Below are 18,124 nucleotides of genomic sequence, written 5' to 3'. Positions count from 1 at the left end.
TGACAGTATAGGTAAAATGGGCTGCCCTATTCACAACATGCCAGATTCTTGCCTACTATTTCTTTAAAAATACAGTAATTCAATTACACAGGAAAAAACCCACCTGTGATAACAAGCGGAATCCTTTTTGTTGGGAAACATAGCTGAAGTTTTTCTATCTTTAATGTCATGTAGCTATTTACACAATTGGCAGGTCAAAGCGGAGTCTTCCAAATCCATTTTGAGCAAGGACTGTCATGTGACAAACCCATCACTGAACGGTATTTTCATTTCGAATTATTGCAAAGTTATCAACTGAACTGAACCATAACCCCAAAGTGCTTTTAAAAGGACAGGAACAAATTATCCTGGACAAAATTGAGGATCAGTGTTTAACGTACATATGTGTTTATGATGAGAAGAACAGCCTTAGACACAGTTTTTGTCTGTTGTCAACAAAAATGTGTCACAAAAGTAGCTGCACTAAACTGCAATTAATCTTGTTTCAATCCTATTAGACATGCAAAGTATCTTCCTTCTTCCATATGCTGAACCTCAGCTCCTTAAGAGCAGGATGTGAATTCACAAGAAAAACCAAACGCCTCTATTTCATAAATCTCTGCTCCCCCTTCTTGTGAGTCTCCTGTAGATGTACAGCCCTCACGGTATTCGGGAGCCAACGTTACAGTTTCTGCAGGTTACTTTCAGGTCCATTGCAAATACTATACCTCCACTTGGGTCTTTTGGGTGCGCAGGAGCACGCAGCCTGTCCTACGAGTGACTGCTCGGGACATCAGCAACGGCTAACTCCAAACTTGTAGCTTCTGTCAAGGGGAGCTCATGAATGCTGAACCTTTAGTAAATCACATTGCTAAAAGTATTTGGAGACAAGAATCTCTGCTCCACCTGCATTTGAGACTTGATCCTACTGTTTTCATCTTGTAGAGAGAATATCTTTTAAAACAATTGTTTCAGGCAGAGGGATGAGTTTAAAAGCAAGCTTACTGAACGTAAGGATCTTTCACAAATGAAAGGAGAATCATAGAGCATCAATTCTCTTGTAGGTCAAATGATTTCTGATAAAAGAGGTTCTTAATATGTTTACTTCAGGTTTCTCTTCCACATATCGGAGACATTTTATATTAGTTTTGCTGAAGAAAGCACCCAAGACTCAGGCTTCATTATGGCAAAGGTTAAACACTAGGATAACTGAAACTAATTCAGAAACCACTAAAGCACTACTACAGGCACAGAGTACTTCAGATCCTGGTATTTTGTCTGTTTGAATTGGAAAAATAATTTAGAAAGTACAGAGAAATATATACGAGGCCAAATACTTCAAAGACATGACCTTCAAAGGCAGCTTAGACTTGGTACTTACCCCTCAGAGCAGGCAGCAGAGACCTCTCTTTCTTGTCATCACATTTATTACATTCACTGAAGTATAAAAGTAAGAAGACGTCCACAAGCACCCACATGAGAGAAGTGGCGAGGACCACCTTGCAGTAAACAAATCTCCTCATTGCTTTACTCTGTTTCTAGCTCAAACGCTGAGGAAAGGCAGCAGTTGCTGAGATGTTCAAACTCCCACAGTTAAAATCCAACATGGAAGCAAAGACAAGCATCCCACTGCAAGTAAAGGAGAAAAAGTCTGAATTAGCTAACAAGCACACACAGTTTGAACTGAAAAAACTATACCAGAGTGCAGTGTGGAGATGGTTAAAGTATCTGTTTCCTTCCAGATATGCAGGTACTTTCCGTGTTCCAACCCAGCCTAAGGACATTTCTACCATCTGTCTATGAAGGCCAACCATTGTGACTTGCATATGTCACGGCCAGTCTCTATAGCTGCCTTCATTTAGAAACACAAGTTGATTTTTTATATATATATAAAAAATATAATAATGACGATTATAATTAATAAAATATTATAATGATTATATTTAATATAATGATGAATATTAGATATAGTAACACAAAGAACAAAACTGAAATTTTTGTTTTCCTCAAATAATGTCTTTATAATGCTATTTTAAATACCCTGAACACTAAAAAGCAAATTAATTTTTATCTCGCAGAAAAGTTTTGACCACCATCTTACTACCACCAAAAGTGCCTTGCAAAAGAATGCTTCAGTCACCCATTTACATATTTAGGTTCTTACTGGCAAGAGCCAGTTTGGCCAACAAAACCCTCGGTATCTACTCCCAAGGCAGATTTTAAGTTAGCTGACTGTATTTACAACCGTACGCTTACCATTAGAAACTGCGTTCCACCGCGAGATGGGGAGTTCTGCTTCGGCCATGCTCCCAAAGCACGATCTTAGCGCTGAACCGCCGGGTAACTTTCCTGAAGGAAAACAAAGAGAAGAAAGCCCTTACCACTTGACTGTCTTTTCTAGACTATAAAGAAGCTTCTTATAATTAAAAAAGCCCTCCTAAGTTTTGTCCACATTTTAACCTCCCTATCTTAATTAAATGTAATTTCATAACGGCGTTAGTTCTGAGAAAGCCTCACCTTTGCAATCCAGCAGCATCACAACTGGTAACTCCCCCCTGGCCCGGCTTTCTTACAGCCCATGGCACCCTCGCCACACCAGCTCACCGCCCGCGTTACCTCCCAGGGACAGGGATTCCTGTGTCCGTGTCCCTCCCCAAGTTATCTCCCACACTCACGTCAACTCCCGCAGCACGCGGGGAGACGAGAACGGGACAACCAGTCCGGTCTATCTCCTGGTTTAAGCAGCAGCACACCAGGTGAAAAACAGTGCCGAGGGGGCTTCCAAACAGGTCGTTTTCAATAGTTCCCAAATACAAGAAATGTACATTACACTTTAATTACACTTCATCTGAACCAATGAGATGAAATGATTTAAATACAGTTTTTCAAATTATTCTCGAAGCGCTATTTTACTATGTAATCATTAATGAAGTTTTCCATCTGTCTTCAATAGCATCACAACCGCTAGCTCTTTTTCTCGCTGAAGTGATTCACAGCCAGTCGATTTAAAATTTCTAGGGCTCAGGAATACTTGTTTCAGGTTAGCACAATTCATTTTCATGCTAGTCAACAGGAACAGTTTAATTATAGGAAGAAAATTACAAGGGAAAAACAAATTAACAGAGATCTTTACTAGGAAAAAGGAGAGGAGAAAACAGCTGAAGTGTTAACCCTCCCCACGCAGCCTCTGTCACCATGGTGGCTGTAATTTGCTTTTGTAGCGTTGAGCAGAATAGTTATTTGTTCAGCACCAGCTGAGATACAAAGGCACTTCCTCCCCAAGCTCTTAATAATACAGAAGAATTTTTGTCTTCATCGATTCTTGTTTTAATATAAGCAAGCAAACCTCAGAAGCGTAGACGGGTGATTGGAAGAGTCCCCTATTTCCAAAGCTGTGCTGTTTTCAAAGAACTAGTCTGTACGGGAACCACCGCAGTCTGCTGCGATGCGTGAGCTAGCCGCACAGCTCCCGGGTCTCTGAGTAACGGCAGTGCAACAGGCTGTTAGAGAGTTAGCAGCAATAAAGGCAAATGTCTTTTTTTTTTTTTTTTTTTTTTTACAATCATTAACGATTAGATTCAATATTCCTCCCCTTTCTTAAAAGAGAAAAAAAAAAAAAAAATGCCCCGTCAATCTTTCCCAGCCCAGCTAAGTCAGGCACTTCCACTCGGCACACGCAGAGCATCTCCCTCCGGGGACAGGCAGCGCTGCAGAATGCCTTCGGCCTCAAGCTCTGACCATTAATCCAGCCCCGGGTTGCTTCGCTACAAAAGCGAGGATTACCGGTGGCAAATAGCCAAGCTTACTCTTCATATCCTATAAATACCTTTTTTTTAAGGAAGAAATTAAATATTTTGTTGCCCAGAGAAGACCCACGAGCAGCTATCGTAACTCGGCAGCCGACGCAGTCCCAGGCAGTTACTCCGCCAAGGTAGGCACAAATGCCTGCAGGAACTCTGTCCTGCCCTTAAGCCCGAGGCAGCGGGGGACGTCTCCCACTTTTTCTTGGAACACGAAATTCAAACTCATGCCGCAAGAGTTATTTATTTGGGGTGGGAGAGAGCTCCCAGGGACGCGGGGCGGAAGACCCCCTGATGAAGTGCCTGCTCCTTGGAGGTACCTGCTCACCACAACCAAACCGCAAAATTAGCTTATTTCAAATTCAGGTTTATTTGAACAAATAAAATAAGCAAAAGTGCATGCATATTGAATTCCAAGTGGACACACATGCATCACTGAGATAGGCTGCTAATTGATCTTTTTTCTTCAATCAAGTGCTTGAGTTGAATTTGAAGGAAAAAAAAAAATCATCATTTCAGCCAGAATGATTTTTTTTTTTAATAAAATGAAAGTTTATGATTTGGATTCTTTTATTTCCATCTAGCTCTTTCAAGATGGAAGTATCTCCCCTCTCCCTTTCTTCCCCTTCCCCGAACCTCACACCTCACAAAAAAATTCACAGTCATTTTGACTAGCCAAGACAACATTTTTCAGCAAGCATTAGAAATTTAAAAAAAAATATATATATACACACCCACAAAGCTAGGGCTAGGTAAATAGGAGCAAGGTTCTCCTTCTGCAATTTGAGATATTATAAAACACAGAACAAAGAAATTGCATTGTGGTCCTGACCACCTCACACTGGTATCTGGACGCTTCTGCCAAAATCTCCCTGTTCCTCTCAATACACTCGTGGATTTGGAATGCTGTTCAGTCCCCATAAATGCTTTATATTACAATTCCTTCAGAGAGAATATTAATTAATATATCTTAAACAAAAAATACCAGATGCAAAGGCTTACACCAAGAACTAGATTCAAAGGCTGCTAACCCAAAACCCAAACAAAAATAAGGCAGCAGCGTGCCTTTGGCTGCCTTTCCAACATTCTTTGCAGTGAATAAGAAACTTAAGCAAAGACTTGTGGCTATGATAAAAATCACGTTAAACATCTTCTCCACCTTCCTCCCAAGCACAGACACCACTGACCCGCTCACTCTGCACTTGGAGCAGAAGCCACCCGGGTACGAGCGCATGGTTTGAACACGTACTGCTCAATTCCTACCTCGCAAGGAAGGCATCAGCTCTATGCCAAGAGGACCACTGACAGTTCAAGCACTCAAAAAACCCAAACCGACCAACCAAAAAAACCCCACAACGAGCCGGAACTGGGTGATCCCCAGAGGTTGATTCTCTCCCCTCTTTGGGGCCAAATAAATACCTGTTTTTCTCCAAGGGCCAGGCTCTTCTGCCCAGCTCAGTCTCTTCCCTCCTAGCCTGGCTCTCCTCCTGCCTGTGCTCAAGTCCACGGGCTCCTTCCAGGTTTCCTCAGCACTGCCCGCAGCAAAACCTGCGCAGGACACCAGGCAGGCACTGCTGGCACCTGGGTGCCAACAGCCACAACTGGAAGAACTTCAACACAACCGCCATCTCCAGCCACGTCAGCTCTTCTCATAACCAACACCCCCTCCCTCCAGACCTCAGAACAGATGAAGCTTCTCAAAGAATAAGGCAAGGTGTTTGGGGTTTTTTTGCACTAAAGTAGAGTAACAAGGTTTTCAGGAAGAGGAGGAAGGTAAATATGCTGGTGTTTTGAGCTACCACTTCTAAGAATAAAGCTAATTTGAAAAAAGAATCTAGCAGCAAAGCAGCAAGGGAAATTCCTGCCCCAAAAACCTGCAGTTTGGCAGTGTTATAAGCAATAAAAACAGGGTTTTATAATAGAAAACAGAATGCAAATTTAGAAGTCATCTGCATTGCCAGCTTTTCCTAAAACTGCCACAGTAAAAATGCTGTGGTAAGAGAACGTTATGGAGGTTGCAAATCCAAGCTCTGAAAAACTGGCAGAATTAAAAGATAGCTGCAAAACCTTGACTCGCCTTTCTTGTGTACTAAAAAAACCCCATCTGCAGAGCCCACTGAGTGCAGACAGCAGTTCAGTTTTGGTAAAACAAAGCAACTGTTCAGGATTTCTTCTTGTAACTCACCATACGACCCCATGCCTTCTTTACTTCATACCAGCCAAGCCATGCACAGAATATTTAAATTTTCTCAGGGGCTCAAAGCATTCATCACTACTCTATCCAGTTGCCTCAAAAGCTTTTAATTCACTTTCACAGTATCTCTGCGAGATTAAAAAAAATATTTTCCCTTCTGTTAGAAACAATGGGAGCACAGACAAGCATTCACCAGTTTTGCTCCCCTGGTGACATTCCTGGAGTCACACCGTTCTACGCGTGACACGTAGCCCACCTTAGTGCATCGATGCAACGAAACGCCCAATTCTTGAGCAGTATTTTCCTACTAGGAGCCGGTCCCTTTCCAGTGCTAGGTCTCATTTGCCTGGATCCCTCCAAGCCACCCCCAGACCTCCAAGTCTGTAAGGAATAAGCATAATCTCCATGTCTTGTGACTTAATGGACTAAAAAGTATTAAAACTGCAAATATGCTGCATGTAAAAATTTCATCCGAGGCATTAACAGAAAACTTCTAGCCAGAGCAACACCTTTCCAAAGCACCAAGCATGGCTTTTTGTAACACACCTGTTGATTACCTTGATCTGGGCTCCTCTGAGGAGCATCCACCTGTTTCACAGACCAGTGGTTTCCTCCAACTGCTTTTTGCCCTCACATTTATTAGTGAGCCTTGTGGCAACTTCAGGTTCTGCTGTGGACTTAAGAGACATAAATTGCAGGAAAATGAGGGTGGGGGTAAGAGGAAGTCCAACACAGTGGCTCTTCAAGCACTACATGCAAAAACAATATTCAGAATAGTTTTCAGAAGAATAGTCTTTTCCACACATTTTCAAATGGCCAGTTTCTGTAAATCAGTGTGAGCACATCCTGGAACAGCCCCTGAATCTGTTGCCACTCTTAAGGCTCAATATGAATTGTCTTAATCCACGAGCAAGACAGAAATAGACTGTTTACAAAAGTTCCTCCAGTGAAAATCGGAAGAATTGCCCAATTTATCACTCAGCACTTTTACTGATTTAATACAAAAACACAGTTAGAACCTTAGAGTCCATCTACATCCTAGACTTGTGATTACATCTTCCAAATTAATACCAAAACTACTCTGATCTCAGTCTGATCTCCCAGACCTGGGAGACTGCAACCCGTGCAAAGCAACTTGTGTTAGCCATCTATACTCCCAGGAACACCAAAACTGACTGATGGTGTCCAGACGCTTAGATAAGAAAGGATACAAACTGCAAAATATTATTATTATGAAAGTCTTGTTTCAAAACAAAACAGTCAATTTCTTGTGGAATGAAATCTAAAATATAGCTGAACATCATTTTTCAAGTCAACATTGATCTTAATGTTAGCCGTAAAAGCTTGATGAAGTGCCTGCAGGAGCTAGGGCCTCATAAAAATGCAGCTTCATCTACCATGTATTATAGGAACACGTACAGGACGCGTGGAGAAATGCTACGCCTCCTTCCTTTGCCAGATGTGGCCACATCTGCATGCATGTACAGTGTGCTGCAGCACAGCATCAGGCAGCGGTTGCTTAGCAACCGGGGGGGGGCAGCTCCCCTGGGTACCAGGCTCTGCCGAAAGCCCCCCGAGCTGCCCAGCCGCTCCCCTGTTTCCCATCGCTCACCAGACGCGGCAGGCGTAACTCCGGACACCGGCCTGGCTTCCCAGACTGCAGGGAGCTTTGGAGCTTGCTCCTGGGGAGGGGAAGGGCTTGTTTCCTCTCCTGCCGCCTGGTTCCCAGCTCCCTCAGCCACCCCCAGCACCTGACGCGGGACGGGCCGGCAGCAGAAGGGATGTGCTGGGCAGCGCCTAGGGGAATAACGAAACAGCCGGGAATCCCAACGGCACCATGAAGCCTGTCCTACCGGAGAAGGAAAAGGAGGCCTGCTTCTGCCTCCCGGTCAGCATGCACTTAAACCAGTTCTGCTGTGTGCCAGAAGAGCTGTCACCAACCGTACGGTGACAGCAGCAGAGGAACAGAAAACACAGCAAAATATGCCCCAGCCATACCTGCGCCGCCACTGCAGCGGCTTGCTGTCTCGGAGGCCAAGGGACAGAGCTGGGTTTCCAAATCACATCACGGTTATTACCGCAGTTAAGTAGCACACGCCATGGGTGCACGCTTCGCAGTTGAAAAACAGAATCAAAAACGCCTATTGCTGATAATCTGTTATTTGTACAGGCGGTTTACAGCACAGGTTTGATTAAATACCACTGTACACAGCTGCACATTTCCACAGAGACCATTTCCCCAATACCTCTGCATAGCACCAAGCTACAAACAGAACTCCTCCTCCCCTCTTCCTTTACATCCCTCTAAATTAACAGTATTGAGGTAGAAAAAAAGAAAATGCTGTTGGGCGGGGAAGGGGGCAGAAAACTGCCCTGCTTGACCTTTGGGGTCCGTATCCATTCCTGTACACGGCCTTCAGACAGCAGGCACATTAGACACATGAGTAAGTGGATGGAGTTACATTACTGTTATGACTCCAGTGGTAATTTCTTGCCTTTTCATTATTTAACCAAGGCATGCTGCATTTTCTAGTGAATCTGTTATTTGTCATGTAGACCATCCTTTTAACATATGTAACTTAACACCTCAGTCGGCACTGAAATTTATCCCCTTTGACATGTCTATATGTTAGCGGGCATCTCAATTCACAGCCTTTCAAGTGCTCCTCTTGTACATACGCAAAAGAATTTCTTTCAAAGGCTAAAGGCAAAGAAACAGCAGCCTTTGGATGGCCAGAGATACCGTGATGATACTGACCGCAGAAGTACTATCTGTGAGAATACCAGATCATTTTATGAACCGGTTAACTCAGACACATTAAATTACTGCTGTTGACAAATCCTTGTTATAATGCAACATTTGACACCCAAGTGATGTACATATTACTGAGCACTGAGCTCGTGATACTAGCAGAATACTTAATTTTTAAAAAATGAATGCAACTCTGTGGTAAAAGCATCCATAAAGCCTCTAGTAAAGCAGCGTTTCAACCTTTCAGAACTGATCTATAGTACACATCTGCTCTGTCAGAGCCAGTCGGATCCGACTTCTGCAAAAGACGGGTAGGTCAGCTGGAGAGCAATCAGAAGTTTGCTGGACGAAATTCCCAAGCAGAAATAAGAGCTATCACAAACATCTTTTTCACACCTAAGGAAGGCAGAGCAGAGTTCGGCTCATCTGAAATCTAAAATTTCCAGCCTTCACCTCTAATAAATCAAAGAATGAATGCTACCATTGCTCGTAGCTTTCCTGTGATTGATTCACCGAAGCTGCAGGAGTAAAGGCAGACAACAACAATATTTAAGCGCCAGTCACAGAAAGATGTGGCATTATTTTTTTTGTTAATCTCTGCTGCAGAATCAGAGTCCAATGCAGGCGGTACTGCACCGAATGGCAATTAGCCAGCGTGAACTGACAAAACTCCATTAAAACATAACTGCATCCGTGCATACCAGCACCAGGGTATCACGGAACATGATCTAACAAGCTAACATCCACCACTTAAGCTTTGGGTAAGATTTGCTACATTGCATTATAAATTAAATTTATCAGAGCTGCTATGAGAGCAATTATCATTAAAAAACCTGAAGAGGCAGATTTGCTTTAAAAACTATTAAGGTTTGCAACCCTATCTTTCTAAGGTATGCCTTAATTTTAAAATAAACATGTTGAAAATACATTTTGCCCACAAGAATCTTGTGACTAGATTGATCTAACCAAACCTTGATATATACTATACTCTCCAAAAGCCATGAATCATCATTTAATACCACAAGCAGTTTATTAATTCATGCACAGCTATCTGAAGAACTTATAATGCTAGAACTGTCAATCCCCAAGATCAATACAGGAAGCTCTTTCACATTTAGTAAGCAGGGGCAAAAAAAGCCAGGTATCTCTAGTTAGAGCTATCCAGTGTTCTGTGTTTTAAGAATTAGTTTCTATCCCTCTCTCCTTTCCTGAAATAGGCTGCTTGACATTTAAAAATAGATCTATTCTTCATTTTAAAATGCATTTCCATGACTCAGAAATTAAAGTGGAAAAGACTTATTAACTCATCTAACCAAACTTCTTTGTAATAAAAGTCTACCCTTTATTTTGCTTTGTTCAGACAAGAGTCAGGCAATGACTAGCACCAGTTTCTCCCAGAATCCACACCTCAAAGTACCATATCGCCAACATCCAGAAAAGAAAAGCTTTTTGTGTTCAGAGCCACCTCACCATAAGCCACTTAGCTTGCAAATGATGCCAAATCTGTGAAGAATTTATCTGGGTTTACTCTCTCCTTTAAAGTCCATGCCTTGAGACACTAACCCTGTACTAAACCCAGCTGTTTCTACCAATACGTTGGCACAAAGCACTAAAAATGTAAAGCCAACTAAGAAAAAAAAAAAAGACCCTAAAAGAATATGGGCATAAACTCAATATCCAAATACCAGAAGACAATCCTAGGTGCTATTATGCATTGGAAGCTCACAGAAGAAATGCAAAGTCCTCCTCTCAGTCTTTTTTCCACGTTCTTTCCCCAAAGCACAGCCCATCTAGTAACAGATAAAAACAAATCCGAGAACTTTGGTTCCAACCTCACAGGTTTCTGCTTGCCTTGACAGCCAGACCTGACATCTCCTCCCTTTAACCCACCTGGACAACCCCACCAGGTGACGGCAGGCATCTCCTCACGAGCTGCTGCACCACCTCGTCACAGCTAGTTAGTAGACTAACCTGACTATATTTATTCTGTTTGCAGATGGTGGGTGCTCTCCCACATACCAGTTAAATTAAAAGTAACAAGTACTTGAGTGGTATTGACAACTCTGACAGATACCACCCAGGACGAGTTTTCTCGCTCTTCAAACCAGAAGGAAATGCTGGAGCAAGCCCGGCAGCGACACAGCAACCAGGGGAAAAGCTATGGGACAAGCATCCGAGGAAGAACACAGCCCAAGCAGCAGCAGCCACGTACCGAGGATTTCCCTACGAACAAACGTGTGGCTTGCCAGCACAGATGCCACATGCCCCATGGAGACCTAGAACCAGCTGGCCAGCCATCCCGCCCGTGCTGCCGCGCTCATTACCAACATTACACTAATGCCAACAAAGAACTAAACACTCACATTGCACCAATCCTGCTGATCAAGCGGACAAAGATATTTGTGCATGAAGATAATACCACAAACCCAAAACTTCAAACAGCTGGAACCAGAGCATCACCCAAGACATAACCACTGCCTTCTGTAAGACAGTCCAGCACAAGTCCTGTTTGTAGGAGCGACTCCTTACTACTCTGCACCGCCAGAAATCGCCTAGATGTGGGCTGCCTGCACGCAGGTCAAGGCTCAGCACCGTGCAGTCCTAGTGCAGAAGGGTCAGAGCACAGCGCGCAGCAGCAGTCCCCGCAGATCAGTCGAGCAAAGAGCGACCGTAAGGCATGCCTGCTGACATGGGCTGGGAGGGCATGCTCGCCAAGGAATGCCAGCAGTAATGGAAAACGTCTATTTTTGAGAAGAGAAGGACCTGTTGATTCTTTTTTCTACGTACCAAGGCCACAGGAACTCATTTACAATGGTGGGAAATCAGAACTCCCTCACTTCTGCCAATCCAACAGAACAACAGTCTTGAATAAAACCAAAAAGTTTGTGAATGCTAAAAAGGCTATTTCTGACAACCCATAACTTGTCACGTCATACTTACTCTAACTTAAAACTGATCATCACAAAAGTAGTAGAATATGCACTGTCCACTTTTTTTTTAAAGTCATCTCAAAGTTTTTGAGGAAACCAGGTTTGTTACAGCGCACAGCTGTTGCTGTATTCGATTTAAAAGAAACAAACCCTGTTTTCCTATCTTCATAAAAGTGATGTATAGGCAAATGGAACTCTGTTCTCCCATATTTTCAGGAAAATTATTCTCTTGAATTCACCCGCTACTTTACAAAACCCACTACAACTGTCTCTTACATAGAAAAATATTAGAAGGTTTCCTATTTCCAAACGATCCTGCTTTTCTTCTTTGGCCTTAATTTTTCTGTCACCTGACAGGGAGGTTAGGTAGCTCACCACTGTATTTTGCCTCAACCCAAAACAACCACACTTAACATTACAAGGACAGTAACGCAACCCGATTCTGCACAGTCCCAAATACAAACTGGTCACAAGCTTTTGCTACGTGATAAGGAATGTTTTTACAACTTATCCTCCACTCGGAACAGGGTTCTCAGGGGTACGGATGGTGGGACCAGATACGTCACCTCTCTGCGTCATGAAAATCATCGCATTCTCCAGGGTAGGCAGGAAGCAGGTGTTAACAGACACAAATCCCAGAACCACGTAGGCTTACATCCTCCCCTTCGGTCTTCATTTCTGCATGGAAGGCATAGTTGTTTACACTCGTATTTTCTTACGGCTCATCCGCAGTCAGACAGGAGCGCGGGAGTCTAGCTTTCCACCCTGTTCCACCAGCATCAGCGTCTCCCGATAGCGCACACTCCTCTCCGGGAACTTGCAAACACTAATCACTCGTGTATGAGCACAGAGACGGGGAGATACAGCACATGCTTTGTTTCTTTGAATGATGCTTCAGTGAAGAAATCACTTCTAAGCCTCAAAAAAACCCTAACCCCAGGGGAATCCAAATTTATGCCGTATTACACCGTTTAATGCCATCCAAACCCACTCTTTATAAACAACAGGAAAAAAAAAATCTTAAAGCATTTGTAGTAACAAGCCTTGCTAAAGATTATCTAAAGCGCCACTTTTCAAGTTGTATCTTTTTTTTTAACCGTCCTCATTAGCAGCCTTAGCACCGCTGCACGGTTTTACTGACGAACGCAGAACATTGAGATACCGGTAATCAACCAAGGGCACAGCAGAGGAAAATTAAAAAAAGACTACTTGAAAAACAATACAAGCTTTAAGGCCTCATCTCTTTCCTCAGAGCCCAGTAGCCATCAGCCAGCCAAAGTAATCTGTGGCTCTTGTTTTACCTCTGCGTAATTCTGAGCGTGTCTTAATCTCTTATTAACCTTTTACTATTTCCAGTCACCCAGGAGCATCCAAACAAATATTCAGCCTATTCTCATTTTGCAACAAAGAAGAATTAACGTGAGCTCTAGCAGTTTTTTTGGGTTTGTTTTTTTTTTTTTACTATTTCAGATCGATAAAATCTCTTATCAAAAGCTGCAAAATAAACTTCATTTTCTGTTCGCTCGGAAGAAGTTTTTACCCAATTCTCGGGAAAACAGCCGGCATCCTAACTTTGTAACGTTCCGAAGGAAAAAAAAAAAAAACAAAACCAAAACCCTAGCTTCCAAAGAGCGGTGCCAAACCTCATCGACGCTGGGCTGTGGCCGTTGACAGCCACACGAAGCAAAGACAAGCGGCTGGCAAAACCCCGAGCCGAGCCGTGCCGAGCCGTGCCGAGCCGTGCCGTGCCGTGCCGAGCCCGGCTCACAGGCTGCGGGCAGCCCGGAGACCTACGGCCGCAACCGGCAGCCCGAGACGTCGTTCCAGCTCTCCCGTAAGTACGCTTCCAGTGCCACTCGCGTCTTTTCTCGCAACCTCTAAAAGCGGGGACAGTATCAGTTCACATGGGAGAAAACTGCAAGCCAGGACTCGGATTTAATCACAGTTCGTCGCACGTCGCCGCTTAGAGCCGGTGCTTCAGGTCAGGCTTATCCCCGCTTAAAAAGGTCTCTACCCCGTAAAAACCTGTCTGGCATCAGCGGGGAAGGCGGCGCGGATGGGGTAAGGACGGCTTTATCCGTGAAGCGCCTCACGGCGCTCCGCATCCCCGGTTCCAGCGGCAGCCCCCCGGCCCCGGCCGCCCCCCGTCCTCCCCCCCCGGCCCCGGGGATGGCGCCTCGCCCGCGGACCCTCCGCCAACACCGCGCACTGAAAGTTGACAAACGAGCCGGGGGTGAGACGAGGTGGGGGGGGGCGACCCCCGCTCCTTGCGGGCACCGTGCTCGGGTCGGCGGCGCCGGGACCCGTCCCGCCCCACCGGCCGACCGCCCCCCGCCCCGCTTACCTGCGGTGGGACGCCCGGCCCCGCGCTCAGCAGCGCCGCCGCCCGTCCGGGGCAGAGCGCGACACCGCCGCCCTCCTCCTCCTCATGGCCGCCGAGGCGAGGCGAAGCGAGGCGGGACAGCGGCCCCAGAGCTGGGCTCGGCTCCGCGCCGCTGCCTCGCCAGGTCGGTGGCCGCGCGTCGTCAGCCGCCGCCTCTCCTCCGCCGCGCCGCCCAATGGCTGCGGCAGCGCGGGCAGCGCCCGGCTCCCGCGATACTTGGGGTCGGCCCGGCGGAGCGGGGACGCGGCGAGGTGGGTGTCCCTGCAGCGGGCGCGGAGCCGTCTCGGCCGGGCGGGGAGGGAGGGGAGAGGCGGGCAGGTGTGGGAAGGCGGCTCCTCCTTACAAATAGCTGCTGCCGGGAGGGGGCGGGAGGTGGCGGCCCGGCGGGCGGGGGTAGGCGGCGGGAAGGGGCGCTGAGGGGAGCGGGCGGTGCCGCCAGGTCCCCGCCGTGAAGCGATCTCGCCACGGGCGGCCCTCCTTCCCTCCTGTTTCGGGTGGGATCCTGGAGAAAATGAACGCCCTCCCGCAGGACAGCGCGGGCCGGTCTCTAACCAGCTGCCGGAGCCGGGCGGCGGCTCCCCGCGGCAGGCCGCCGCTGTGGGGGCGGGAGGGAGGGAGGGGAGCGCCGGTCTCCGCCGGGCCCACCCCAGGCCGTCCGGCCCCTTCAGGGCCAGGCGGTCACCGGCGGATGGAAGCGCGGAGAAAACGGGGCAAACCCCACGAGAATAGAGGCGATCCCGTAGTTGTATGAACGTCATGAAAAGCGATTGTAGTCAGGTCAGTCACCGGGTAAGGCGAGAGCAGAAGGCCGTGGAGCCAGGCTGATGTGTCGAGCCCCGGCGCTGCCCCAACTCCAGCGAGCTCTTGGTCGGGTACGGGTCCTGGGCAAGGGGCAGCTGTCTGAAGCTGAGGTACCGGGTCACCCGTTCGGCACGTCGTTACAGGTGACAATTGTTAATGCTTTCTCCATTTCCCAGGTTGCCCCATTACTCCAGGAGTGCCCAGGCACCCAGCCACTCCTACCCTCTGGCCCTGGTTGCAGGAGAACCTATGGTAAGTTATGGTTACGTGTCAAATGTCAACATGTTGTATTTCTCCATTAAAAAAAAAATAAATCCATTAATCGTTGTTGAAACAAATGCCCCAAACCAGATGTATTTCACCATTCTTCAGGTAAAATTCAGAGGAGGCTTCTGCCACCCCACCCAAAGATTCTTTACATCCTAGCAGGGGAGTGCTCCCATGCACGTACAGTTAGGAGGTCTTTTAAGTCATCGCCCATAGATCTTAGAGGCCCTGCCTCTTGTATCACAAGTGGCAGTATGTTTTCACTGTTGGCTGAAATTTCATTACATTTGTGAGGGAAACCTTACTCATTAGAAAAGGAAAGCAAAACAAAAAAAGCTATTTGTCCTGTTTACGTGACCAGCCAGGTAAGGATCGCATAGGCCATAACTTTTTTCTCAGTGGGTAGAGGATAAAAGGTCCGGGAAGTTTTGCATTTTGCTCTAGCAGGTGGATGTCAGTGCGTTCCTTTCTCCTCTTCCAGACTCTGTGTGACCAGACTTGGCAACGCTGACACAAAGTGAAAAAGTCCTGACTTAGAACATTTTATTGTCAGTTCAATAATACCTTTTTTGACACTGAAAACTAACTGCATAAACCAGCTGCTCTGATATAAGGATGAGAAACCTCTTGGCACTTTGTATTTCTTGTTCTCCTTGCAAAACAGTTAATAAAAGCAGGATGTTCTAAGATAACATTGAAATAAATGATTTGATGGCCTTTGTTTCTCTTCTCAAAACATACCAAAGGATCACTCAGAATTTTTTAACACCTCTTCAGTGTACAAGGTCTGTTCAGTGTATGTGTTATATAGCCTTTAAAGAAAGTATTAAATGATTCCTATTAAATGATTTCCAGTGCAAGACTGGAAATCCACAGTTGCGTGGTTCTCTGAGGATGAGCAGCTCAATTTCTCTGCATTGCAGCTTTTTATCTCTAACCTCGCACGGGCGTTGTAAGCATTAATTGCTTCCTCTAAAGTATGTTAAGATGCAGAAATGGATGTTGCCTGTATAAGTGCAAAGTAGTCTTTCTCTGTTCATTTTTAATATTAATAGTAGGATGTTTGCTCCAAGTAGGAAAATGTGAACTATCATGGTAGAAGAAAATAACAATCCACAGAGTTTGGCACCCTTAAAACCATCCTTTCCCTCCAAAGTAATGAATACAAAAGGAACAGCAAAATTCAGTGCCTGCATTATTCAGTCAGTCCCAATGCCATCTTAGATTCTGGGCAATGCCACCTGTTTGAAAGAGCAGTGTAAAAATACTTCAGAGCGGATTTGTCTCCTGGAAGGAATTTTTTTTGCCACCAGACTAGTAACCCTGTCACAGAGCAGAAACGTTCACTTCTCTATATAGTTTTCCTTTTAGGTCATACAATAGACAACTGCTATCTTTATTCATGAAAATAACAAACCTGAAAATGTTACTAGGATACTTACTTTCAACGAGCTCCTGACAGTAAACTGCACAGATTTTTAAAGTAGTGTATAAAAGACATTTTCTGTGTCAAAATAATTTTCTACTTCATTTTTCCCTAGTTGTTCAGAACTAGATTCATCTGTAATAGCGGTTATTTCCTGTGTGCATACCAAGACCTTGGGTCTTTGGCGTTGTCTTTGTCCCACTGTTAAGGACGTTGATCATTCTCAGTTCCAGATGATTTCAGTACAAGTGGGGTGTGTTGAGGAACTCTGCGTCAGTCATGTTAGTGCTTCTGCGGTAACCTGTCCGGTCTGTCTGATACTATTTTCTGCTTATCTTTTTATATATTATGCCCAAATGATACACAAGGCCAAGGAAAGACTTTTCTCCAAACTTACGTTATATGGCATTACATAGTGTTAGTGGCCCTTTTAGAACAATGTATTCCTGACAATTTAAGAATGCAAAATAAAGCCACAGAGGTACAGGAATGACTAAAACGTCCAAGGGTAGATATACAAACTTGAAATATATGGCGTGTGTAACAGTGTGGTGTTTGCACCAAAGCATCTGTTTTATAACTTACCATGGGTGGGCCGCATGCCAGTAACCATGACGAAAGAAATCCCATTTTTCAGGAAAAAAATTCTGTAATACCTATGGTGTGATGGTAAAGGGCATGTAAGAAAAGAATGGACATGCTTGATTGAATCAGAGGCAGTGATCTGGAGTGGGTGCTTGGAAACAGTATAAGAAGTAGCAAAAATACGGAATAATTCTCTCAGCAATCTGTGTTTCCAGCAATTAGCAGTGTGGCGTTTCGGGGGGGGGGGGCAGGCTGCGTTCAGACCATCACATTTAATACCTATTTATAGATCTTCTATGAATTTCTCATAACATCTATTTTAATCTGTTTTGACTTTCGGTTTCAACAACAGCTTGAGCCATAGAGTTCCAAGATTAATTATACATTTTGTATAAAAGTACCTCAACTTCACCACATTAGCCGTAATGCTGCTTGATATTCTTACTGGTGGTCTTCCATTCACGAATTCTGAGAACCGGTGGACAATCACTGTAAATATACCTCTTACGACATCTGTGATTTCACAGGCTTCAGTCTTGCTTCTCCCTTAGCCTTTAACAGGCAGAAGAAAAGGCCAGGTCACTTCAGTTTCCCCTGTACAAACGCCACTCCGCACCTCCATCATCCTCATCTTTCTCTATGCTTTTTTGTGGGCTTTTTTCTACTAGAGCTTTTGTTTTTTCCCTCCCAGAGAAAATAGGAATATAGATCGTCCTTTTGTTTTCCAGATACATAAGCAGTATCACAGCCAGACTGGTTTTCAGTAGGTTGATTGTGTGACCTGCATAAGTTCACGTCTGCAAAGCTTTTACAGGCCGGAATTGGATAGCGCTGAAATAAAACCAGTGCTTTTTCTTGGCAAGTACTTCTAAATATTGTGTTGCATTATTTAAAATGTATATAGTGTTGTGCCAAAAATGTTTTCCTAGCTCTACTGGAATATCTACCGTGACCTTCTAACCAATCTGTCATGGCAGAAGGTAACCTTTTTTTTTTTTTTTCTGGCA

General features: G+C 45.0%; 1 protein-coding gene across 2 annotated transcripts in view; it reads right to left on the bottom strand.

The window, feature by feature from the left end:
- The window catches only part of GALNT13 (polypeptide N-acetylgalactosaminyltransferase 13), a 205,012-nt gene extending 190,420 nt beyond the window's left edge, over window positions 1-14,592 (bottom strand). For both annotated transcript variants that reach the window (XM_075757377.1, XM_075757376.1), the window contains exons 1-3: window positions 14,000-14,592; window positions 2,236-2,328; window positions 1,361-1,608 (exon numbers count right to left, since the gene is read on the bottom strand). In XM_075757377.1, coding sequence (XP_075613492.1) covers window positions 1,361-1,502 — 142 coding nt within the window. In that variant the 5' untranslated portion in view covers window positions 1,503-1,608; window positions 2,236-2,328; window positions 14,000-14,592. The remainder of the gene's footprint in view (window positions 1-1,360; window positions 1,609-2,235; window positions 2,329-13,999) is intronic.
- Between the last annotated feature and the right edge of the window lie 3,532 nt (window positions 14,593-18,124).

This window comes from Balearica regulorum, chromosome 6, assembly GCF_011004875.1.
Source record: "Balearica regulorum gibbericeps isolate bBalReg1 chromosome 6, bBalReg1.pri, whole genome shotgun sequence".
NCBI classification, from domain to species: Eukaryota; Metazoa; Chordata; class Aves; order Gruiformes; family Gruidae; genus Balearica; species Balearica regulorum.
The sequence above is the reverse complement of the archived record's forward strand: the minus strand, read 5'-3'. Positions and strand labels throughout refer to the sequence as shown.